This window comes from Solea solea, chromosome 6, assembly GCF_958295425.1.
Source record: "Solea solea chromosome 6, fSolSol10.1, whole genome shotgun sequence".
Taxonomy (NCBI): Eukaryota; Metazoa; Chordata; class Actinopteri; order Pleuronectiformes; family Soleidae; genus Solea; species Solea solea.
This window is the reverse complement of record NC_081139.1, coordinates 9,923,488-9,951,257: the sequence shown is the minus strand read 5'-3', so window position 1 is coordinate 9,951,257 and position 27,770 is coordinate 9,923,488. Positions and strand designations below refer to the sequence as shown.

The window sequence follows — 27,770 nt, the reverse complement described above, 5'->3', positions numbered from 1 at the left end:
AGAAATACCAGAGAATGATGATATTTACTTTGTTCCGTAACTAGCGGGCCACTATTAGGCCCAGGCATTTGCGATGATATGACATAGAAAATAGAGCTAACAGTTCATTCTGCAACAAGCCCCCGGGCAGCACCACTGACAAAGACTTAATGAGTTTCATCAAGAAGGAAAGGCAGCCATTTGAAGTCAGTTACATAACTGGGCCAAAGCAGTGACATTCAAGCAAACACTTACAAACCTAATAATGAGGTTTTGTTATGCAGCGTGACTATAGAGAAAATAATAAAAAAAGAGCAAATGGTCAGTGAAATTCATAAGATACAAAATGTGGCGCACAAGCTTGGCTTGGGGGAGGAGGGTTGACATAGTAACTCATGACGCCGACTCTGATAAGACAATACTTCTAAAGTCTATCCGTGAAAGCTGTCAGGGTTTGTTTTCCTGAGCTTTGATTTAGTCCAACTATATAAGGCAACTTTGATAGGCTGTGAGCAACTCCCCGCAAAGGCAATATAAAACTTTTGAAGTTGGGCATGTTTTTTTTCCTCAGTATCTATAGAATTGGCCATGTTTACTTGTTATAGTAGAAATGCGTGAGTATATATCTGCCATTATTTTTGTGCGTGACGTCCGGTTTGGCATTTCCGCCCAGCTTTACGCAGCAGGCAGAACAACAACTTTATAAGATCCTAGAAAAACATTCATCGCATGTGCATGGATTTGTCTAAATGAAAGGCTTAAGGACAACATCGACTGCAAATGTGAATGTGGATACAAAGTTCTCTACCTGTGCCACAGGTAAAACCACAGCTAATTATGATTAAGTGTTGTTAGTGGTCTGAGTTGGTGTCCAAAGTAACAGTCGATTTAGTTATGTAATTTAAACTGGGCTACATTTAGTAATTCATTATTTCAAGCGAGTACAAAATAATAAAAAAAATATCCTCATCAGTTAAATGAGGCAATTTCCTCATGTCGTCCTCACACTCCTAATATTATTACACAGATGTGGAACACAAACTCGCTCCGTTCACAAACACATGAATGAAACAAAGATCAAAAAATGCCATACAAACCTTTAGTTACTTCAAAAATGAAGTCTACATTGCATCATTTAAATGTTCTCGTATATGAGGCGAACAAGTGACTCCAAAGTGAGTCTTCATCCAAGCACATAATGCAAGATGTGAAGGTAAAGTTCCTGCAGTAGTTTTCTTGCTCACACTGTGAATCACAAATACAACTTTAGAAAATACTTAAGATGCTGTGAGAACACAAGGCACTCACAGACAGGTGTTTTCAGTTGTACTGGTTGATTAAACCTCTTCTCAGGACTGCGTGGGTGTGTGCACACTGTGCTATACTCGCATCTCTTAAGACTTCCAGTATAATGCAATACAACTCACCTTCAAACACAATAAATGTAAGCACCCGTGTGGGTGTGCAGGACTCTCAAACAGTGACTACATGGACAGCATTATTCCAACACTAACAATACTGAATTAGATGCTGTCATGTAAACGGCATCGCGGCAGCATACTTGAAATAAACAACTGTAGGGACATGTTTCTTCGTACCATTTCACAAGAAACAAGAACCCACAACTATCTCTAAAATAACTTGAAACTGACAAAAGTAATTGGCCTCTATCAGTGTTTATTCTCCACATTGGGACCATAGAGGTAGAATCATTTCAGCATAGTCCAATGTTTTTATGAACCATTCTTAGGGTGCTTATCGTGTTGGAAGAGCCATAAACTGAACTGACCCATGAACCCATGACCCATCAACTAAGACAGTGGGCAGTGTTATTATTATTTTTTTTACTCCAAGGTGCCTTTATAGTCTCGATATTTTATTGTTCCCGGCACAGATTAAACGCACCCAGTGCAAGATGTAACAAAGCAATACCAAATCATAACCAAGCCCCCTCCATGTTTCACAGTGGGTATAATTCACTTTTCTTTGAATGTGATGATGCTAAAACTCACCAGTTGTGTCTCAGCAGTTCAAAGAAAAATAGCTCTGCACCTTTATACTATATTAAGTATATTATCAGATAAAGACATGTGGAATATGGAGATATGTCTCGTTACATTCAGGATGATACTGTGTTTGATGTTTCCTCAGATTACTTTTTTAAATTGTTAGTTATATAATAATAACAGCAGTGATGATAATAATTATCCCTGTTATTATTATTAAAGGAATACTTGTGGTTAGGTCGAGTAAGTTAAAGGAATACTTCACCGAATTGCCAAGTGACACTTGGTCCTGCTAGCGTAACTGTTAGCAATGGCAGACACTGTTTACATTCTGGGAATGAGGTCCTGTCCCCTTATCAGTGGGTCTAGAAAGTGTGGAATTAGCGTTGCAGTCAAGCCTCGGACCAAGGCTCGGACCAAGTGTCACTGGTGGGCACGTAACAAAAAAAAGAATGAAGATATTTCTCGACTCAGGGGAAACTGAGGTTGGGAAGCACAATTCTTCAAAAATACTAAACCTATTCCAGTTTTACAAAGCTAAATGCAAATCGATGAAGTATTCCTTTAACTAACTCTAAACTTAACCTAACCACAATCCAGATCTTGGCCCTACTCTTAACCAATTTCTCGGAAATGAGGTTCTGCGACAATAGGATCAGGTTTTGGTCCCCGTGAGGACTACTGGTCCTGACAAGGTCAGTGTCTATGCCAGAAAAGCCCCCACACAGGTATACACACCTGACCACATACACACAGGGGTGCACGCAGAAAACAATACCAGCCACACTGTCACAGCTGGTATTCATCAGCAATGTGACTTGGCCAGTGAAACAGAGACAGTCTGGGCTTACAGGCCAGCTGAAACCTCTCAGATCTCTTTTCCTCCATTAAGCCTAGGGAAAATACTCTGGCAGCACTTTAATGGCTTAAGGTTCCCTCTGAAAACACAGCAGGGGGGAACCTCACTCCTCACACCATCAACCAGCAAGTACCTGGGAGACGGAAATCATATTCACCCTTGTATTCACCTCTCACTAGGCTCATAATTGCATGAGATAAGCATGCTCAGGTTCTGGAGTCCATTACCAAACACCCATGGACAATGATTAATGACCCAGTGGGAACAAACAGCAAGTGGTTTCTCTCAAACAGCGTTCATAAGCTAATATGCCACCAAACACAGGAGCAAAAGCTGCATATATCTGCAAAACCTTGCCTTTGCTCCAAGAAGTTGAAGAACAAAGTGTGAGTCCTTGTATGCACTTAATTGCATCGCATAATCTGCTTGTGCATGTATGACGATGTTCAGTGACAATTCTGCGTGCAATCATTACTATCATGTCACCGTGATTAGATTAATTGCCCTGAATGTGGCCATCAATAACCCTAATGCGCCTGTTTCCTAAATCTGATCTACCTTTTTTAATGACTACATGGCATTACTGAATTAGTGCTGCTAATCAATCACAAGTCAACCTATAATGAAGGTAACAGCCTGGCACACTGGTGACAGCTTCTTTAAATTAAATGCTGCAGGAATACACTATGTGCCTGTTTGTGTGTGGCATGTTAAGAGCGCAATTTGAATCCATTCTCATTTAACGGTCAAGGATTGTGCTGTTGTCTCGCAGCTTTTAAAGGCTCTTTGAAGAGGGCGTTACAGGAACAGTAAAATATGTATAACTTCATCTGGTCTTTGCACTGATGCCTAAAAGAAAAAACTGCCATTTATTTTCCCCTGTAAAGAGCAGGGGTTTATGAACTGTAAAGACAGCAGCATGGTGTATGCAGCTACTTACCGATGGAGCAGGTTTCCCCCCCTTTGCAGTGCAGAGAAGAGTGATATTCTGGGCTTGGTATCGACTGAATGGTGCTGGAGTATTCTCTGCCACCACTGATATGTTGTTTGGAGGTGCTGTGATAGACAGGAGAAAAGCTTTGTTAATTGCTTCACTCAAATGAGTGTGGGGTGGTTGGGTAACGTTTGAATAAAACAGCTTGACAAAATTCAGCAGCCTGTAAATGGAGTTGCTTTTTTATTTTTTTTAGCAAAAAAGTGCATTCAAAGAATTACATAGTGGAAGCGAGGCTCATGGGAAGGGTGTTGTTTTTCTATCACAATTATACTGCAATCAGTTTTACCAAATAGACAACAAGTTGTCGATTTCAGCTTTAAAAGACAATCACATACAGTCACATGCTCATCATATGCCTGGAGAATTGGCTGTGGCAGCAGAGCAAGAGCCCAATGTGTACCCAAAAGTGTAAAATAAAAGCAATTAAAACAAATCCTCAGAACTGCTTTATCACATATAGCCCGTCCTTTTCACTTTATCGAGGCAAGAACCTGCTAAGTGAATCTCAGTGGATGTTGGGACAGCATGCTCAAACTCCCCAGGGCTCTTGTGAGTTGGATTTGGTGAATAAGGTAGAAAATCTCATACATTCAATGTCTCACTAACCCACTGTCTTGAGTCTCTTGGGATCTCACTAAATATGTCATGGTAGTGTAAACACAAAACATGCAGTCAAGACTCCACAGCATTATAGAAGGCCACTGTGGGTAGAAGGAGGTAATAAATGTATATCTCAAAATCCCTCAGAAAATTATTATATTATTTATTATATGAGGTAATTGGGAGTGGCAGAGAAATAGGTGGTGCAGGACATGTATGAGGACAGTGATACAGTGGTGAGGTGTGCAGTTCAGTGACATATGGGTTCAAGGTGAAGGTGGGATTCCATCAGGGGATCAGCTCTGAGATCCTTCTTGTTTGCAATGGTGATGGACAGGTTGACAGATGAGGTCAGGCAGGAGTCTCCGTGGACTATATTGTTTGCCGATGATATTGTAATCTATGGTGACAATAGGGGCCAGGTGGAAGAGAGCCTGGAGAGGTGGAGGTGTGCACTGGAGAGAAAAGGAATGAAGGTGAGCAGAAGCAGAATACCTGTGTGTGAATGACAGTGAGGTGGTACGGTTAAGATGCAAGGTGGAGAGGTGGAGAAAGTGGATGAGTTTAAATACCTGGGGTCAATCATCCAAAGCAATGGACAGTGCACAACAGAGATGAAGGAGAGAGTGCAAGCAGGGTGGAGTGGGTGGAGACGAGTGTCAGAGGTGATGTGTGACAGAAGGATAGCAGCAAAAGTCAAAGGGAAGGTCTACAAGACGGTAGTGAGACCTGCTATGATGTATGGGGGACAGAGGCACTGTCTAAAAGACAGGTGGCAGAACTGAAGATGCTGAGGAGTGAGGATTGTTGGGAGAGACCAGGATGGACAGATGCATATTTAAGGGACAGGTCAGTTTCAACAGTTTGGAAATAAAGTGAGAGAGGTTGAGATGGTTTGAAGGAAGGCAGAAGGAAAAGAACAAGACCACAGAGAAGGTTCATGGATGCTGTGAAGGAGGACACGAGGACAGAGGGTGAAATCAAAGTGGACACAATGGATAGGGCAAGATGAAGGCAAATAATACATGGTGACGACACCTGAAGCGAGAAGCCAAAAGAGTAAGAAGTTACTATTCTTGTTCCATGAGCCAACGTGTAAAATGTAAACTGAAGAAAAGAATTAACAGACACAAAATAAAAATTGTGGTAGGTAATTGCCAGTCAATTTAATCTACAATGAACAGACAAACGACAACGAATACATCTTGCAATATATTAACAACAAATCATCTAAATGAATATAATATCTCATACAAATCATTTTGCCACTCATGCCACATTAAGTGTGGCTAAATCGGGGGATGTAAACACTGGGATACTGTGAATGTGTGGAATGATTACATTCTATATGATCGGATATATAATGATATAAGCCTCTTTATCATCTGTTAGTACTCGCTAGTAGAAATACTTTATCTATTTATGAATTTATTGATTTACTCTGTCTGACTCATGTGTAATAAAAATAATGACACTATATCATTTGCTTGAAGAAAATATATCCTTCTACTGTATTTACAATTATACATGCACGGACCATGTCTTCTCTTTATAAGGGATTTCATGCACCATCCCACAAATGCACTGAATAGTGATTTGGCATTTTATCTCCCTCCGGGTGTGGCAGTGGAATATTTTAATAATACTTCTTCTTCTACTTCAGCTCTAATCAGACTGAGAAGCATAAAATTATAGCCTCTGAATCCATGACCAAAGAAACAAATACAAAAACAAATGAGAGAGGCCATGCAGGGTGCAGTGGCTTTTATGTATAAATCCATCAAGCGTTTTAAACAGACATGTCACAGCAATTAATTGATTAAAAGCAGGGGGAGGGGGGCTGCTGGCCTGGGTGCCTTGGTGTTTCCCACCTCTTAATTGCTTATTGATGGGATTCATATGGTTGTAAATTAACCTTAGAGTACTCCATTAGCCTACTGACAAGACTGTCTCAACCTGGCATATGATAAGCTGTCAGAGGTGTCTGTTCCTCAACATTCATGCACCAAGTAATGAACACAGAAGCAGTGTGAAGTGGTGAAGTGTTTCTTTTTAGGACAGTTAAGTTATTGCGATATGCAGAGCAATTAATGAAAATATTGGAATTACAACTCACATTAGAGAGATAATATTGATTGCTGTATTCCACAACACAAAACTATACAGTGTCAAACGGTCTATATTCTTATAGCACTTTCCAGTCTGGACTAGTACTATTACAATTTTGTCGTTAATCCATTCACACACACATTCATACAGCACATGTAGAGCTTTTTCTATCACATATCATTACATACATCCACACACTGCCACCTTAGCCAACACACGCAATTTTGTTCAGGTAAATATCAGTATACAGAAGACAGGAGGCAAAATCGAGCCCCCAACCTTCCGTTTGGAAGACAACCCCCCTGTGCCCTGCTGGAGTCCAATAAATACAAGATTTCCCGACACCACTGTCAATTCTATCCTATGCAAAGTGTGGGAAGGTGATGAAATATTATTTAAATGTACAATATTTATGTTGTTTTTAGCAGTTTCAAAAAACAGACAAAGTTAACCTCATGAAATCCAGCCTCATCAGATTAGATAATAATCACTTTCAAATTGCATGTTTCTGCTTGATAATTATTGATAATCCTCGGATGAGTACTTCTCTATGGCAGCGATAAAAAGAGGCATTTTGCCTTTGTTCCACCAACATAGCCTTGTGAAGGCCAAAATAAATAATTCCTCACTCTAGTCAAGTACGCACAGGACAGCTGCATATTGATCTGGTTGCTCCCTTCTTTTCTGCCATCTGTGTGTGTGTGTGTGTGTATATTTGTTACCTTTTAAGGTCCTTCTCTGGCATTAACACTGACCTCGTCAGGACCAGAAGTCCTCATGGGGACCAAACCCTGGTCCTAAGGAGGCAGAAGCTCATTTCTGAGGAACTGTTTAAATTAAGGACTGAGATTTGAATTCCGGTTAGATTAAGGTAAGGCATTAACTGGTTAAGGTAAGGGATAATGCTTTGTTTGAATGGGAATCAATACAGTGTCCCACGAAGAATAGCTGCACAAACCTGTGTGTCCATGTGGGCCCCATAAGGGTTATAATCAGGTTTAGGCATGGTGGTGGTCACGTAATGGGAGTCAAAACCAAAACCAAAACCAAGCCCTACCTTGAAAAGCACGCTACTTGCAAACACAACGATCCACTGTAGGATTAAGATGCTTGTCTGTGATGATAGAGTTTAATCCTTTCATACCTCATTTAATTGCAGCTCTTTCTTTGCCCACTTGTTGGAGGTTGAGCTAAATCTGTTCTCTTATTTTTTTTTTCTCCGCTGCAGTTCTTTTGTTTTAAGCTGGCGGTTGGGTGCTTTAATTGGTGGCATCTGCCTCTCAGTGCATACATTCACTGGGTCCTACATAGCAATCACTCAAAAGCAGCATATAAATGATTAAACTGCTCCTTGACAAAATGGTAATGCTGATCCTATGCTCATACAAAGCAGGCGGAGAGATACTTAGGAGTGAAAACGTTTAAGTCACTAAAAACTTTTCGAAACTGGGTGTATGTCTTCTTCATCCAGTCAATTTGCATGACATATAGTCAATATCTCCCCTTCTCCTCCTGAGTTATAGTGTTGAGTAATGGACAGAAAAGTGCTATTGCAGGACATAATAATCTCAGGTGGATGGAGATTGACCGTTTGGATGGGAAATGCCATCCATTCATCATTTCATTCAGTTAGACATTCTCTTTTAAACTGCATCATAATTAGCCTATATGAATTCCTGAGCAATGGCCAAATGCATTTTGTGAGGTCACAAATGACCTTGACCTCTGTTCTCCAAACTCTGATGGGTTCATCTGTGAGTGCAGTTGGTGTGAAAATGAAGAGCTCAGTAGTACAATGAAAACTTCCTATTGTTCAGAGCACACTTTCTCACTGCTGCATTAAAAGCTGCATTTACTTTCCTTTGTCCAACCTAGCACTGCTGTGCCAGTTACATCAATAATGATCCCTCTCCCTCCATCTCTCATTTACCACCCCCTTCTTGTTCCATACCCTCCAGCAGTCTTACCGTGCTATCTTTCCAAAGAGGAAGAAGAAAAACAGAAAAAAAATATATTGCCAATGCGACTGGTGCATGTGCAGAACAGAAGCATGGTTAATACTCCCAAGAGACTGGACTCCCTGGCCTCATAATTAAGGAATTTAGAGCTCTGGAGACAGCTGGACTCACAAGAAACACTACCAACTTCCCCTTGTGCTAAGTGCCCTGGCCTCTAGTCCACATCTCTGAGGGTTTATTTATATTGGAAGAATGGTGTGTTTGTGAAGGAAAGGATTTGTCTGAATAACAGGTAAAGCATGAACATTACAAGAAATGAATGAGTGAATGCATGCTATTTTTGTGCAGAGGGGCCGTATGTGGGAACGCAAATGTCTGCAGAAGTTGTACCACAGATTGTCAATACATTCTCCTGTCAGCTACCTAGTTTAATCTCCAGTAAATCTTGTGAGTGAGTTCACGTGAGAATGTAACACAAGAAACTCCAGAGATCCTCACTGAGATCCTCCAGAGATCTTTCTGCTGTTGTGAACTCCTCTCACCCAGACAATCTCCTGCTGTGTTTGTCACAATGTGACTGGTAAACTCTGAGAACAGCTTTAGTCCCGATGTACTGCGTTATATCTTATAAGCCGGTGCTGATTCAGTATCAAAGGACCTGATTCTTCTACATGTGATATCTGGCATATTTAAACATTAGCTAATCTTTGTCCCCTATTTAAAATCAATTTAAAAAGCAATCACACAAGAACATTAATGCACCCATTTAGCCAACATTTTCTATTTCAGGCAGCTTATAACTGGCTGCCAGTGCTGTTGTTTTCTTTGTTTACTGCATATTAACTTTCATGCATGACTAGTGTTTGAGTTACCAACTTTTTTTTTTTTACGTGGATGTGCTATTTACTCATGAAAGAACATTGTTTCTGATTTCCTTACTGCAAGGCTTTGCTTTTAATTAAACCTCCAGACATTCACTCCCCCTCATTGTTGACACCCTGGACAGGTCGCCAGTCGCAGGGCAAACACTCAGAGACAAACAACGACCATTCACTGTCAAATTAACACCCACGGCCAATTTATAGTGTCCAATCAAGCTCTGCATGTTTTCGGACTGTGGGAGGAATCCAGAGCACCCACAGAAAACCCATGCAAACTCCATGCAGAAACCCTCAGTCAAAACTGGGATTCAAACTACTCCACAGCATTCCCCTTCCAGACATTAATTTCTCTCAAAATTTGTGTTGATAGTCTAAATTAAATATGGACAATTTGATTTGACTTCACTAAAGCAATTTCAGTGGCTGCAGCAAAAGCCCCTCTTTTTGAGGCGTCATCAATATGCAAACCAATTTTGTATCTGGTTTTGGACAGGCTCTGAGAGTTGGAAATTATAGCACAGTCAGATAGAGATTCAAGCAGACTCCAAAGAATCACATAAAAATCATTCATGTTAATGCCATAGAGGAGATATCAGTGTCTCTGAAATGTAACAAAAAAGAAAGACAGAGAAAGTCAAGAAGATGAAAAACAGGTTGTGGGGGGGGGGGTAATTTTGCAAGCGCCTGTCTTATTTTGAACAAATCCTTAAGGTACATCCACTCATTACAAACCTTTCCCATATCAGTGTCTGTCTGGTGTCCACACTATTTTTCAAGCTCTTAAAATGAAGACCTTGAAATGCTGCATTTCACACCCATATACACTTTGTGATTGGGTCTTACTGGTCACAACTCTGCAGTGATACATTCAACAAGGACAATGGATTTCAGCCGTGTTTGAAACCTTCATTTTTGTAACAGTTCGATAAACCAAAAAGAAAAAAAAAAAAATCCCTGCCATTGTTTTGCCATTTACTAGGGGGGCAGATAGAAAGCCCTTGAAAAAAAGCATTGACAAAATGCCTTAACACCTAAGTCTGCTCCTTTTAAAAGCTTGTTTTTCCCAGCACACAGTGAACCATGAGATGAAAGACACCGAAATGCTTTGCGTGGGTTATTGCTGCAGTGTCAGTCCATACAGCTCATATAACCAAAGCCAACAAGCCACTAGCTGGGGAGTAGAGAGAGACTCCGGTGGCTGTCAGGAAAAGCAAGAGGATGACACAGTCAAACAAAAGCTTGTGTCACAGTGAACAAGTTCCCCAGTTCCAAAGCCAATTAATCATAGCGGCACTGTTTAAAATTAAGTGAGAATATATACTGCATACCTGTGTGCTTGAAAGTGTCTGTGCATTTAGAATTGACTATTCATGTCTAAGGAAATACATGTTTCCATTTATTTATCCTGCTCTCAAGTGGACGTAATCTTGAGGTGTACCCTGAAAAATATGTACCACCCTTAAAAAAACCACCATAAACATCAGCGTTCAGAAGCCACACAGTCCACTGAGGATAGAGCAAAATCACACACAAAAATCTTTCACTTCTGGGACAATGTGGGAGGTCAGGCGGATGGCATGGCAGTATATGGTTTTCCCATGGCTCTCCCCAGGCAGCCACACTCTGAGGGTAAACCAAGCTTTGACTGAGAGCTTTGTACCTATAATGAGGACAAGGGGGACAGGATAGAGAATTTTGCCTGCACCGTTTGAAGCCAGGGAAAAAAAAAGGGAAAAGCTCTTTTTTTTTTATCTCTAAAATAGCAGACAGTGGCAAATGGGACTTACCATGTACCCATTCCAAGCATCATTGATATTGTGACTGGCACCCTCATCCTCAAAGTCCTTTTTTCTTACAGGGCAGAGGTTGGGGGTGTTATAATTTGTCCCTTTATTTTTAGGTCCCTCTAGCCTCACCATTTGGCAGTTTGGTGAATCACAGGACATTGACATGCACCTTTAAGATCCCCAGTGCTTTGGTTATTGCAGATACATTTCTTGATCACGTTGCTATGAGGCCTGGAACTCTTTTCTTTTTATGACACCCAATTTACAGACCAAAGGGGTAAAATGAGCCTGTAGAGTTATACGAGGCCAAAGAGAGTCACTTGTGTGTAGAGAAGTATCCATCACTCAATATGGCCCCATATGAACAATCCCCAAAGTGGTCTTTGTGAAAATCTACATCGCATGCCTGCAGCCAGGCTGTTACACTTTCCACAAATGTCAATATTGTATTAACAGCGTTAAGGGACACAGAGGGGAATTCATATTTCAAGCTGAAACGCAAAGGTTGTTCATGGGCCGGTTATGAGCAAGACAAATGGGTGGCCGTGCATCAAAGGTTTCTTGAAGACACGACAAAATGACTTGCTTTTACGGGGAAACACACATGCAGGTGCGCAGGCACACATGCTTCTGTTAGCAGGTTCCTCTCCTGTACAACCAGCTCTCTGTATTTGAGGTTTAAAACCTTCCTTTTGAATAAGGCTTATAGTTAGTTGCTCAGGGAAATGTGAACATCCCTTAGGGCGCTTGCACACCAGAGCAGTTTGGTCCGTTTTAAACAGACCAGGGTTCGTTTCCTCTGATAGTCTCCTTCGTTTGAGCAGGTGTGAAAGCTCAACCAAACAAGCGAACTCTGGTCTGCCTGAAAATGTGGATCTCAGTTCGCTTGCAAGTGAACCCCCCGGTCAGCGGTCCGCTTACAGTGGGAACTGCAAACGGAATATCCAGCAAACCAAAGAGAGGAAGTAAGGATAGCTCGCTGTCTCGCCTGCTGCTCATTCTGGGCAGCTTCTTGTGAAAAACCAATTAGGTTTCAACACCAAAGCAAAAACAGAAACCCCAAGACTGCATAAATTTGGCGTTGCTCCATTGTTTGTTTTTGTGGTGAACACGCCGGCTGAAGGGGGATGGATGTCCGTTTTTGGTTTGGGTTTTCTTCTTTCTCATGCTTGTTCTCACCCTGGTCAGTGCTCTTTTCAGGCAGTATGGCCCCAAATGAGCAGCCCAGGTGACCCCTGGGCTGAAAGCTAGTTGCGAGACGATTATTATTAGTAGTAGTTGTTGTATTGTAATCATTATTATGCTATGATTAAAATTGATATCAGTATAATTTTATAATCTGTGCTACTGCTTGTAAAAATGTAGCTGATAAAAAAGGGGAGTTTTCTCTCTTTGGTTCTTGCTCATTGTGTGAAATGATTGGTTTTCTCTTCTCTCTCTAGAATATTCTAAGGTTTCTGCCTTACTAAGCAAAGTGCCTTGACATGATGTGATTTGGTGGTATACAAATAAAATTTAATTTTTGAAAGTGATGACCAGGGGCATAGCAAGAAATTGGACAAAGCAGACCCCCCCCCCCCCCCCCCCCCCGCCCCCCAGAAATGCTGATTATGCTTATCAGTAGCAGTGATCACTCTGTGAGACCCCCTTAAATTGCTATGTGCAGGAGATCCCTCTGCTGAAGCTCTGTGTCACTTGATATTTGCTGCTTGATTCCAGAATGTCTTTATAATTGAAAAACAACAGACTGAGTTGCATTAAATGAGTCAACAATGCCAGGGGTTTCATTTTATAGCAGCAGAAAATGTTTTGAACAGGTAATTTGTCAGCAGACTATATACTCGCTTCTCTCTCTCTTTTTCTATCTTTGCTACTAACGCATGGAGCACCAGACCCTTGAAACGCCTCTGGTTATGAAGAGCATCTATGGATATATTCTCTGAAAATTAACTTTGTTTGTTCCTGTTTTAGTCCTGAACATGACTGAATGATCTTATAGGGAAAATGAATGAATGAAACAAATGGACTGCTTCAAATAATGATAACTATGGGTTAGCAATCTTGCCTTTACAGCAAGAACAAGAAGAACTTTCTGCATCACCCTGGACTAGCGATCTGTCCAGGGTGAGTCAGCTGAGATTGGCACAGCTCCCCCCCCCCGTGACCCTCCTGTGGAGGATAAAGCGGTAAAAGATGGATGGGACAAACTCTCTTACTCTTGTTATAGTACATTTCCTTTTATAAACTTGTAATTATATATCTTCAACAGTTTAATTCCAAGTAAATACAATTATTTTTTCTTTTGCTGGGTTTTAGACAATAGCTTCGGCGGGAGGAAGAACCATTCTGCTGAGTTAGGATCATTTGGCAGACCCAGTGCTTGTTGCACCTGCTTCATTAATGTGGTACATCTATCAATATTTACCGGGCACAGCAAATATTATGACTGACATTCCCACTCCTCAAGAAACGGCAAAAATCCACAAACCAACGCTGATTTAATTTCTCAAAGGACTATGCCAAGCGTGTTGATCCAAGCACTTCCCTCTGCTTTGTCTTGTCATATAACTGTTTTGTTGATCTTATCTTTTTGTTTATTTGTCTGCTTTAGAGGCGATTACATGAAGCACTAAGATGATTTGAATGGGAGGCTCAAGATAAACACACCTTATTTACACAAGGTTTGATAAAAAATGATTTTGTCAAACAAGACATGAATAATCAGTTTGCAGAGCGGGCTGAAAGCTTCGCTCTCCTTTGAAAATGATTAAAAAAAATAAATGTTTGCATTCCTTTCATGTTTGACAATTTCGACTGCCTGACACATCCGTCGTCAACCTTTACAACTGAAATGTGGGCTTTTCAAAATTGGTAAATGAATGAATAAATGAACGAGTTGTACTGGACCCTTCTCAGCTTTTTCTACTTGTGACATAAATGTAAATCCACCATTAGCATGGAAATAACATCTGATTACTTCATTTGGACATATTATATCTCCAGTTCCAAAATATTCATAAATGCATTGGTGCTGATTTTGGCCCCGGCAAATATTAGATTTACGTACGGGTAGAAAACATTTTTCATTTTCAAAATAAATTGAACTCCCATGATGCAGCAGAGTCTTTTTAATCTGGAAATGATAACTAAAACCCTAGTGATCCTGGCCTCCCGCTGTGCCATGAAGAAACCTTGTTTTCTGCTCCGTACTTTTAAACTTTTGATCATTAATTCAATGCATTAAAAAAAAAAGCTTCTAAAAAGGTTGAACAAAGTGCCAGTGCTGGATATATTCAACAGTGAATATGTATTTTTGGCATCTCTCACTATATATATAAATAATCCCTGTCCCATATTTCCTATTCTTCTATTTTGACTATTACATTTATAACGTGGCAGTTCAGAGAACATGTAATAACATCACATGGCAGCTAATTCTGTCACATTACAACAGCCAAAAATCCAATTTTCAAACCTATAGCACTGTCACCATGAGTCATTCACTTCGATGTCTTTTTTTTTTCCACAAATTCTTCAATCGTCAGACCAATTAGAAACTTCACCGATATTTCAAGGGCGATGAGTCACTGACACTGACGAGCATTGTAGCATCGCATAAAACGAATAAGAAAATCAAAAGCCTCATTGAGAGTTGATGCATGCCTTGCTTTGTGTCTGCATGATTTATCCGTAGCGATTATACAATTCTTGATCATATCCCAATTCCAAACAGAGGTAAAATGAGGGCAAAAAAAAGGATTAGTAGTATAAAGCCATGTTGTTTCATTCATGTGCCCCAGTTCTTGTTAAAGGCAGGTTAAGCATTTGTGTTCTGCACCACATGTTCCCAATGTTTAGACAGTGAAAGAGCTCTGCAGTGTAACACGTGGAAACATGGAGGCAGTAGAAGATAAGGACTGACCTCATGGCTGGGGCATGCTGCGTTCAAGGGGGGGCCATTAAGTTGCAGTTTTTTATGTTAGCTGCATAATGCAGAGAGCCACTTCATCAACCTTCTGCCTGAAATGTTCACCAATTTCCTGTATAGTACACCATGATGTTGCATGACCACAGAGCTCAGATTCATCCTTGGGTTCAGTCTATAGTTTTGTCTTCGCACATGAATGTAATTTATATGAGCGTTTCCATCATTCAGCAGTCAATGTAAACTGAAACACCGTGTTATGCTGTCATAGTTGTTACCATGGACACAGTGTAGTTGTTCAATCACTCCCGATCACATTGTTCGGTTGTTAAGGTGATAAGTGAACCCGCATTGGTATAATTCAGGGTCTCCAAAACAAACAAACAACAACAACAAACCAACAAACAACCCTGTCAAGAAACTGTGGCCAGACTTAGACCGCTATGCCATTCTGTGTTTTGTTACAAATGAAGCTTACTCTTCACTTAATGGGAGTAAGTGTGTACGTGTACTATATTTTACTACAATTCATACTCATCTCAGAGGGGGAAAAGTGCACCGAGTTAACAAATCTGCTTGTTTCTCATATCAGTGGAGCAGAAACACTCGGGCAGAGACAGGCGCCCATGTCTCGACAGAAATAGCTTAGCTATTACTGTAAGTCAGGTTGTGAGCCTGTTTCTATTCTAAAGTCATGCAGTCACTACAGGATAGAACAAGTAAGAATGTGCTCTCAGCCAGCAAGAGCCAGCCGAAAGAGTCCTTATTATATGGAACAAGAAATCATTTATAGGACACTGTTGCTATCTTCAGGGCCAATCTGACAAACACATTGACTTTGGCACACATAAAGTTTCAGATATATCTGCATCCACTTTATTATTGCATAATTTGATTTAGGTAGAGTATCACGTTTGTAGCAAGCGTCTGGCACCACATAAAACGCTGTATAGCCTGCATTCCAAGGGGATATTTACTTTACATAAGGAGGATAAAGGTGTATTAATACAATACAACGTAAATCATCCCTCCCCTGGAAATGGTAAGTGTGATATACATTTTTAATGTATCATCATTTCACCACTACTCACATAATGCGATTACGAGAGGACCCTCGAGCATGCATTATTCAAGAAATTTCCTCAGCTGATTTCGTGTCATCTTTGGCAGTAAAACTACTGCAGTCGAAGAAGAATCTGCTGCCTGGTTTGTCTGTTTGGTTTGAAACACAATCCGGCATCCCACAAGATTTTATTTCAGTCTCCATCTCAAATCTGCTTTTGGCCCATGGCCACTTCAACAATTTACTCTGTAACAGATTTATTCAAGATCAGAACAGAGATTGAGGCTACCTCAAGATCTTAAATCTCTCCTAATTCCTTGGCCAAAAGCAACGCACATCCATCAGTCTGTAAATCCATGTTGGCAACAATGTTCAGAATATGCAGAACATCCATTGTAAAATAATACAGACGCTGTTTATTAAGACAAAAGTCCAAGCAAACCCCCGCAAATCTATAGATTTCATCATTTTATGAAAGCCTGACTCCACCAGTCAACGTTAAAGTGTGGACTGAATGCCTTAAGAGTCCATTAAATTTACTGAGTGGCATTCAACTGCTATTCAATTAATATGGATCTGGAGACAAAAGCATGTTTTAAAATGCACACTCATTTATTAGGTCAAAAAGACTGAGCCGTGTAACTGCGGCTGTTGTGAGTCACAATGCAGAGAAGCTGCTTTAGGGGATTTATATTGATTGATTCATAATTCTTGTACAGCTTGCCAAAACTATGTGTGAGACTATGTCTTTATCCCCAAAAAAAAGTCAAAGGCTTTTGATTACAAATACTGCATACTAACCATTTTCCAAAGCATCTTTCCACATTGGTTTCCCTCAGGCAGCATTTTTTACAGTTAATTCGAGTCACGCCTGAAAACAAGGTTGTATATGCTTAAAACTAGCTTATGGTAGATATTTGTAATCACATTATATTGTAAGTGCAGACAAACAATAAAGTCACAGATTAAAAGTGTATTACAAAGGAAGGAGCTCACAAGACGTCTGTTGTCTTTCAATGCACTTGCTTCTAACTTTTGACAACCTTGACACTTTTGTCCAATAATGAATGTATGGATTTTGCCCCTGATCATTTCACGCCAAGATTGAGTTACTATATTTTGTCTGATTGTAACCCTGTATAAAGCGGATGAAAAGGACATTTAATTATTATGCTAATGTCCCGCGATCACAATGCTTAAAAGAAACCCCATATCGTATAAATCCAGTGCAGTCATTTCTTCCTTTTGTGCGATCACTCATTTCAAGAAATGATTCTTTCTGAGGTTTCGAAAACTCATATTGGAACAAGATTTTAGATATTTATGCCCTCATGCAAGCAACACCTGGCCACTGAAGCCCATGCCAATGCCACATATCAAGCCACCAGGGTTTGAAATTAACATTCACTAAGGCGCCAAGTATGAGCTTAAACCTGGCAGGCGTTGTGTCATTACTGGCCACTGTGGCAGGTGAGCATTTCTGATCTTGGCTGGGAACAAAAAGCTTTTCCAGTACTGAGGCTTTGGCTAATCTAGTCACTTGCTTGCTTCCTATATTACAGAGTATACATCTAAAGTAATATTGTAGATTTTCCTGATATTAAACTCTTTCTTCTGGTGCTGTGCTTATGTAGATTTGGCTTGGCTAGCCGCAGTGGATCTGTATTTCTATTTTATACAGTATCTATGAGCATATTGACACTGCAAATATCTGTAAACAGGGAAGATACGATGTCAGGGACAGGTTAGCAGAACATGTCTGTGTTGTAAAAAGGACAAGCTTATCTTATAATGAATCAGGTTTGGATGAAAAAAACAGAATGACTTTTAGATTTCATTCAAGTTTGGATATAATTATAAGTCAAGATTAAAGAAGCCTCTCTAATGAAAACATCTAAGCGTAGTTGCCCCAAAATCAACCTTTCTTGAAAATGCTGCAGCAATGGGGGAAAGATGGACTAGGTCATTTGAACTACTACTTTTCTAGTCCATGCTATATTAATGTGAAAAACTGCACTGAAAACACAATAGTCCCATATTTATAGCTCATCACGTAATGTAACAAACTCGATTTCAGTTGTGCAAGTCTGGGTAAGATGTATGATAGCTCGGGTGTCAAGGTGAAAGCATTGCATAATAAAGCAGTGCTGTATTAGCATATTTTTCTATTCTGTCGTGGGAATTCTTGGTGGGATTATGATCAACATAATGTCTCACACAGGAGACAGGAGAACACTATGTGGAATCCTCTAGTGAGCCAAACCTTTGAGGAAGGGATCCCAGTAGGTAGAACTACTGTCACTAAACTAAGAAGTTAAAGAACAAAGAGAGAAATAAAATAAAACTGATTGATCAACCGAGCATTTGAGTTCTGCTTATACCTGAATTTATAAGTTTGTTTCAAGAATAAATTAAGGCACACATTCGCAAATGCACCAGCATAGGTTATAGATATAATGTGATGCATCCATTTGGGCGAGTTTCTAACATTTTTCTTCCGAGTGAAAATGTCAAAGCAACTTTGTTGTAGTCATACCTTCCTTTAATTTGATGGATTCCGGACAGAATAAGACTTTTAATATAATATGAATTTTCCATTTCAATTTCCCCTGCAGCTTCTCCTCTTCTTGTTTCCTATTCAAGTTTGGGGAAACGGGCACACTGAGATGAAATCCATTTGATCCATGCCCACAGGCGGCTTTCAGGGCCTCCTAAACCTGTATTTCTTCTTTCCCCATAAATTTAACGCCTGTCTCACAGTCCTTTGTGCTGCAGTAAAGATGAGTGTCAAATCTCAAAGAGCTAAGACCACAGTGAAAAGTGCTTATATCTCCCCTGGAAATATAAGTCGCTTTCCAAACTTCTTAAACTAAATGACATTTACAAACCTCTTCGGTGTGGCAGACGCTTATAACTAATGTAAAAACAAACATGCAGAAATAACAATTTATTTAGTTTTCACCCAACTATAATGGAATCGTTTGAAAGTCTGTCGATGGCGGGGGAGTTTCAAGTAAAGGGAAATTCACTGACTTTTACACAAACTTATAACTAACTGTCAATGGGTTTTTGGGGAAAAGAAATGGGAAAACTCATCTGCTCACCCATTCACCCTTTTTTTCAGGGTGAATGGGTGCTTGACATTTTATTATATTTCTGCTGGTGAGCTATGCATCAAAACATTTTGAGGCAGCTGGCATTATAATAACATATAATAAGATATGAGTGCAGACAGTGGGGGCCCAAATATTTAAAAGGAAAATAAGTCACAAATTAAAGGTTATGAGAGGAAAGCAAACAGGCTACATATCTCCCTGTAGTCATAAAACCTTATCATCACATTGATTCAAACTAAAAATATGTCTAATCATATACCCTCCACTGGGCTGCAATGATATGAAAGATATTTCCATATCCTGTCTTTTCACCTGACCTTTTAAAGTTGAAGATTTTTTCTTACTCATTTGAGAAATGACATGATTAAAATAATATAACACATCATCTCATTATTGAGGAAAAGACAATATTGTCTCTTAAGTTTCGTCGAACGTCTTCCAACATACCTGTGACGCCGGAGACTACTTTAGCCGGATCTCCTCGTCAGGAAGGAGATTTATCAAGCAAGGTGAAACTGAGCTAAAAGGCTGAGTGAGGGAGTGGTTTTCTCATCTTTTGCTACAATCAGCAGTTTGTCTGTGGGGATGCACGGCTGTTTCTCTTCTGTCGCTTCCTCAGTCAACTACACTCACAAGGAGGGACCTTGGTGGAGAGCAGAGCACAGCAAGTGATGAAGACATCCTGAGTGAGGGAGGGGGTGATGAGAAAGAGGGAGGCCGTGCCACGAGGAATAAAACCGACACTTCACAGCGCACAGAGAACCACGCTGAGACACCAGGGAAGGCACTGCGTTCAGTATCAGGCATGCACATCTCAGGATAAAAGAACGCTACCCAAGGAAACGACAAAGGGCCAAATCATGAAAGACATCACAAGGTCACTCTGATGTGGTTTTAAGAATCTTAGATGTATTTGAAGATGTGTACTTTTGTCTTTTAGTGTCGTGCTTTGAAAAAAGAAAAATGCTGATTTGCTGAAAGTTTCATCTTGTCAAATACACTGTCTTTCTGCAACTGACAACAACTCCACAACTTTGAGCTCAGCAACCTTGACTTGACCATTGCCGAATTTGATAGGATGCATTAACTTCAATAGATTTCTTCTCCTACAGTGTGCATTACGGTAAAATAGCACACGGCACAGAGACATCTTTGCATAGTGCCCTCAATTACTGATGCCCTGCCATGACAGGGAGTATGTACCGGGGGAGGGGCACTCCTGAATGATTAATGCATGACAGTCAGGGGATGCTGCATTGTATGGAGTTTGATAAACATGGCTCCATGCTGCGCAGAGCACAAGTGGTATATTTGCTTATTGCAGCAGCCTAGTGCACGGAGCACATCGCTAATTTGTGCTCTTTAACAATAGTGCCATATGGTGATGGAAGCAGCAGGGACTACTCAGGACATGCCTACATTGAAGTTGAGCAGCTAAACTTTTAATGTGCCTGCAGAGTCTCCTGCCATAAAGTGGGTGTAGTGAGGAGAAGACGACTGGATAATGTACAGTACTTAAGACATTGCTTTGGCAAAACTAAAATAAAAGCCGACAACAAAGGCATGGCTGCAGAAAATAGGACACTGTGCTTTCATCTTCTCAAGCACTTTCTGAACATAATACAGTGGTACTGAGGTGAGGTTTCCTGGCTACTTCATGCCATAACATTCAATACTTATGTTAGCCGCTCTATACAATGCCATGTGGGCACTTGCTAATTAATCAGTGTACAGAAATAGCCTGCACACAGTGAATCAAGGTCTTTTTTGCGGCACATCACTGCATGTTTTTTTGACCCGTTTGTTCTATGCAGTAAAAAAGAAAACATCTTCTGTGAATAATTAATAATCACAGAGTTGACTGCATTGGTTTAAATAGTGTTTTATTATATTTATTATCTGTTTTTCAAATCATAAATCTCTGAGGAGACAAGTCATATTTGCAAATCCTATTCCAGGTTAGTAACATTTAAGGGAATTATTGTACTTGTCCGTGTTTGTATGAGAGACATCACATGCTAGCGTCATCTCTATTTCCTCCAGTATTATATAAAATATCAAAACTAATAAATAGTCACAAAATAATAAGACTGGTAGAACCCAAACCAGAACTGAAAATCAAAAAAAAATTCCGACTATTAGTTTTACAACTATTTTGAAAATATATCTTATATATATTTATATTTAAATATATATCTATACACATTTAAATACGTCTGATTTTTATGAGGTTTTTGCCAATTAAGTATAAAACTTACAGCTTCAAGGGGCAGGAAGAACTGTGATTCACGACTTTGAACTGTGGAGGGCGACGTTTAATCTCTCGCTGTACAGCGCAGCCGGATTCTATTAGGAGAAGAAGAAGAAGGGGAGCCCACGGCCCGTGTGGGCCAGACTGTCTCATTTCTCACAGCGTGTGCTTCCGTCTGCCTTGTCGGCTGCACACTTGCACACTTGCAGCCTTGACTATTGAGACACAGCTAATATCTCAAGCCAAAATATTGTCCCCTGGAGTCCTTTAGTGAGTAGATGATGTGATGCGAAGATTAGATGCTTGGTGTTTTTTCTTTTTGTTTGCCGTGTCTCTGTAGGTCTGAAAACAGAAGCTTACTCACGAGGCTAAAACCTCGGCTCACATTGACTACCGCACTGATGTGTGTCAGGAGAACGTCGACCAAATGAGGCACTGAATGAGCTGGAGGGAAAATGGCTCGTCGTTAATGCAGCATCAAATGAGATACAATATGGCCACAAATATGATTTTGAGTGTATGCCGAAAATCCAATTCAAGCTTATTGGTAGCAAGGCGGCTATGACAGACTCCCCCGTTTGTGCAGTAAAGGTTTAAAACTTTGTCGCAAGAATAATGCCAGATCTAAACAAAATCTATCAGTCTGCTGAAATGCTGATATTCAAAGAGTGAAAGGAGTCATTACTCAGTATTCAGCACTAGAAGCACTCTGTATTCATGGGCAGGAACACCCACAACTTGGCCTTCATTTTGATTTCAATTACACCTGCTAAGTTTTGAGTGCATCTTGCGCAGTGATAACGCGATCACAATGACAGGCCTGTCAAACCACTCAGAGATAACACACTTTAACACATAGAAAGACACACAAGGCGAAAGCAATAACAGCTCGCTTGTAGAGGTTGGTGAAAATAAGACAGAAGAAGCATAAACCAAACCATGCACGGACCAGCAGTTCAATGTTGAGTAGAGGAATCCTTGAGGAAGCTATCGGGTTGTTTATTTTTGCCTCAATTATCACCGCCGGGCTTAGCTCAAACATAGACATTTAATAATTAATTTGCTCTTTGAATTAATGTCTTTTTTTTTTTCTCTCCCAATTGGTTTAAAACGCAACATGTTGCTGCACCTCTCATTCAGCAAAACTGAATAATGGCAATGAGAAAGTTTTCTTATAAAATTAGGGAGCCATGTTCTGTTTATCAAAATCACTGGGAAAAATGCTAAATACCATAGCTTGATAAGTCAGCATTTCTTCAGAAATGAATGCAAATTGACCAATTTTGCATAAACTAGTATTTCAACCAAACATTTGAAAGGAATAATAAACATAAATACATTTAATTTTTTTACACGTTTTTTTCCGTGTAAGAAATCTTCAGTGATGGAATGAATTAATAATGAGAAGAGCTGCCTCAGCACATCAGATTTGAAACTGTTATGACACTTCAGACAGTGGCACTAAGAAGAAACTCATTTAGAGAAGTCTCTGAAGGTTGTTGGGATTGTAGAAAAAAAAAATCACCATGCAAATAATTAAATGTGCTTAATCTGTAATGTGTTTCAGGCTTTATCATAGTCAACACTAAACCAATTTTACCTCCACAGGCAATAGCTAAAAGAAGATCTGTCTTACTGGGAAAATGTTTAATGGGTGGATGACGAGAGGGTTTTTTTTCTTTCACGCTTAAGAAAAACTGAGTTACACATGGTGAAGGTTCCATGGTGCTGCTTTGCTTCCTCTGTACTGAAAGCATTGGACATGTTAAGGAATGATGAAATCAAAGGAACGGTGTGAAAACACGGAATGTCGGAATATGAGGTTTGAAGTTTGAAAACTTTAAAGATATTGAGTGTCCACTAATCAAAGACAAGCAGAAACAATCCAACAAGCGTAAGATACAAAAGAAAACAACATATAAAAGGCTTGCCTGCTTCCAAAGGTTTTGCAAATGAGTGGCGGGTGGAAATAATACAGTTTTGCTTGTTTGTTTACTCAGTGGCCTTGGATATTTTGTCAAAATATTCTGGCAATGCAAATTTTTTTGTAAGTGTTGTGTTTATTCCTGTGCCAAATTGGACAAAAATATGAGGGTTATTGCAGTTGCTGATTCCACAAACAGAGATTCTCGTCACCTATTGCATTAAACATTTTCATTGAAAATCACAGGATTTGATCCTGATAGTGGTAGGGTACTGATGTGATCAGCAGGAAGTTGACACACAGGATAAAGGAGAGAGTGATGGAGAATCATATCAAGTACCCTTGAACAAACCCTTCAATGGCCCGATGCATGCTAAAGGACTAGACAGAAAATACTTCACAAATGATGACAAAATTGGCATTTTCTCTAAGAGCTAACAATTAAGCCACTGTGTTTGAGTCACTCTAGGTGAAGATGATTCATTCTGGCCAAGATCTTCACTTCACTTCCCAAACAAGTCCATGACAGAGAAAGAACACACAAGCATGCAAATGTCACGCACGCTGCCTAAACTCTTCCTGCGAGTACACTGAACTGCTGTGTCTGCAGGCATTTGTGTCTTTAGGCCTGGCTAGTGCGCCATTAATCCAACTCATTTATAAACGAGCAACTAAATATACACAGCGCTTAATTAAAGTTTGGCATCCATTATTGAAGCGAATCCTAGTTTTATGGGATGAGAAGGTAATTAGTCCCACTACACCTATGCGCTCATCTCCTTTTCCAAGGGTTATAAATACCAGCCCTGCTGCCTCATGAAGGGTATCCTTCTCCTCTCACTTTACAAAAGGTTAGACGAAGGAATTTTTTTTTACAAGATATCTAAACACACAAGCCATTAAAATGGTCAAGTAGTCATCTAAATGCCCTATTCCACCTCTGGTCCCAGCTCAACTCGCCTCGGCAGGCACGGTTTAGGTTGGTTTTCCACTCAACGTCACGGCATGGCTGCATGAAACTGGGGTGACTTTGTTTTACATGCAACACACACACAAATGAGTGACTAGTGACTTGTTGTTTTCAGTGTAACTGAATCATTAGGATCAGTCAGTTAGTCAGTCAGTCATCATCTACTGCTTTATCCTCCACCAGAGGGTCGCGGGGGGTGCTGTGCCAATCTCAGCTACATCGGGCAATATGCGAGGTACACCCTGGACAGTATGCCAGTCCATCACAGGGCCACACACATAGAGACAAACAACCATTCGCTCTCACACTCACACCTATGGTCAATTTAGGTTTGTCTAATTTACCTAATCCCCACATTGCATGTTTTTGGACTGTGGGAGGAAGCCGGAGAACCCGGACAAAACCCATGCACACAAAGGGAGAACATGCAAACTCCATGCAGAAAGGCCCTTGTTCCAACCGGGGCTCGAACCCAGGTCTTCTTGCTGCAAGGCAAGAGTGCTAACCACTATACCACCATGTGACCCTCATTAGGACCAGTTAATAGAAAAGATTTGTTCCTCCATGACCTGGGGCAGAGACTCTGGGTTAGGCTCTGACACAGTCACTGGACTGAAATACACCGACAGGGTTTGGGATGCCGCTTGCCGGTCGCGATCAGCAGTGCTGTCGCTAAATATACCAGACTCCTCTGTTAAATACTGAGATTTTAGACATTTCCCTGGTAATTGTTGGAGATTAACCCACATGTTTTAGGATTGTTAAGTCTTTTTAACTGATCTACAGTTCGGCAATGTTCGGCTTGATTCTTGTGTCGGACATCTTGCTCATGAGAGTGATGACTCTCTGACCAATCAGTGGCCGGCAGTCTGACGACGTCACGAATAGTATCGTGCCAGCTCACTTGGAACCTCACCAGAGCAGATAGTAAAAAAGTATGAGGTACTATAGTAGAAATGCAAAATAAACGTGCCGTGCCGAGTCGCACTAGTGGAAACATGCCATAATAAACAGACAACACAACCACATTAATCAAGGTGTTTGTATAAACAATATCACCTGCCAAATTGTCCCCAGTAGAGTATTTTATTGGACAGAACATGAGTAGACAATGTTATGTGCTTCTTTCTTTGTTTAGTGAAATGCCTGAGTCAAAAAAGCTGGCTCGTTCATAGACTGTCCCTGATGTGTTGGACTGGCTATCAGGTAAAATCAGAAACATACTGCCCAGGCACTGAGGGGCAAAACTCCCTCCACAACCTCAGCAGAAACCAGAAACACTGTCAGTTGGATTCTCAAGGTCAGCCGCTGTTCTGAGGAAATAACCTTTCTTTGTAATCTGTGGAATGTCGCATAGGAATCATTTTGGGTAATAACAAATAATGACCCCATCTCAACCATTGGGGATAGAGATATTGATTTCTGTTGCCCATCAAAGCCTGGAATTATGACCTTAGCTTTACAGGGATGGATATGTCACTGTTTGCAGAATGAAATATCTATTTTATGTGATGGGTCAGAGGTCGATCCCAGACGTGAGGAAATTACAATAAGCTGTATGTATTAGACTGTAATAACCCGACAGACAGACATACAGACATACAGACAGTGCCATAACAAAGTAGAAAGGCAGAGAAAATGACACATGTACAGGACAAATTAAATAAATGCTTTAAAGGTTAATATTGTATAATAAAATAATAATTATAATAGTTATAGTTATAATAATAACAAAGCACAAGGTCCTTCTCAATGTTAATTGGCATTTATATGCAGATCTTAGTTAAAAATGTAAAAGTAAATGAATGTATTGAACAACTTTATCCTGATAAAACAGTTACAAATGTCCTTTTATGTCCTATAGCCGAGGTGCCTTCGACGAAACCGTAGCACAGAGGAAGGAGGTCAAAAGACTGAACTCTATTACATTGTCAATTTTCTGCCCAGTGTGTATTTACATCTTGTTGGATGTAGCCTGTGTGGACTGAGACGGAGAATGACTTGACAGTAAATTCAATAGCCTAATAAGGATCCTGTCCATCACGTTATTGCAGCATTTTCTCTCATTTAACTTCTCATCCATAACCCTTCAGCTCAGATGCAGATTTTGAACTTTGATAACAGCCGAGTGCCTCTTCATAAACGATCGCGGAGTTGTTCTCCAACAATTCCATTTGCAGACACAGGGCAGCTCATTCAGGTTATGGGGCGCCATTTTTGCTAACAGTACAAAATGAATTACCCTTGTTCTAAATATGTACTTTATCTTAATCATGTTTCTCATTATTAGGATAAAAGCCAGTTGGTGCAATTGTCCGAGGAGATATACATACATAAATATAAAACAACAACAACCATAATAATAATAATAAAATGTATTCCCAATTATTGTTGATATCGCTTGCTTGTAACGGTTAGAAACATTGCACATTAGACTACACTTCCTGTAACTCGTAGTATCAGTAATTAACAATGATTTATTGGATTCATTAGTGGGTGTAACTTGAGCTTAAGTGGTCATCATAGTTAGACAATGACACTCATTTATACGAGAGACTCTTCAGACCTCCAGGCTTAATATAATGTCAACATATGTCTTTCCAATGCGAGAAGAAAAAAAAAATGACTTTTCAAACTTTATAGACTGAAGGACAATAGTGCAGGTACCAAGAGTTCAGGGTTTAGCCTTTGAAAACTGGATGATTGAATTTCTTGGCAGGGGATTCATTAAAATGGTAATTCTTATTTATGAAGCCCTTTAAAAAATTAAAATACTCTCCGTGTACTGCTTCCTATTAATTAACTTTTTCCCTCTCGTTTTATTTCTTTCTCCTCTCTACTTTTTTTCTTTACTTCCCACTGAACTTGACACACTAATAGGTTATGAATAATTCTGTTTCAGTTTAGATGGCAATTAGCCACAATGCCAGAGGCCATTCTTCTTCTTCCTCTCTTTGGTGGAGTGGTGATTTAAGGCCCAGCTGAGTGAGGGAGCCCCAACTATCCCACAACTACATCATTCACCTTTTCACACCCAGTGCTGAAACTAACTGGGTAATCCCCCACCCACTGACTGAGTCTTAGGGTGAGTGAGTGAAACACTCAAACAGCGGCGTGAGCTTGGACATCAAAAATAATAGAATAGAGGGGTCAAGGGCTTCATTAAAATGACCTCAGTTCTCAGAGGCACAAACTTGTGATAATGGAGTAATATTGTCACATTGTCTCTCTCGCTCTCTGGTGTTCCACTAATGATTTAAAATGTTTTGCTAATTAACCATAGGACCATATGGAAAACTATGTGTCTAAGCTGCTGGAACTAATACATTATTAAAATAATTGCAT

The 27,770-nt window shown here is 40.1% G+C and overlaps 1 protein-coding gene across 2 annotated transcripts in view; it reads right to left on the bottom strand.

The window, feature by feature from the left end:
- The window catches only part of igsf21a (immunoglobin superfamily, member 21a), a 143,292-nt gene that overhangs the window by 24,754 nt on the left and 90,768 nt on the right, over nucleotides 1–27,770 (bottom strand). For both annotated transcript variants that reach the window (XM_058632798.1, XM_058632799.1), the window contains one exon: nucleotides 3,785–3,900. In XM_058632798.1, the coding sequence (XP_058488781.1) occupies nucleotides 3,785–3,900 (116 nt within the window). The remainder of the gene's footprint in view (nucleotides 1–3,784; nucleotides 3,901–27,770) is intronic.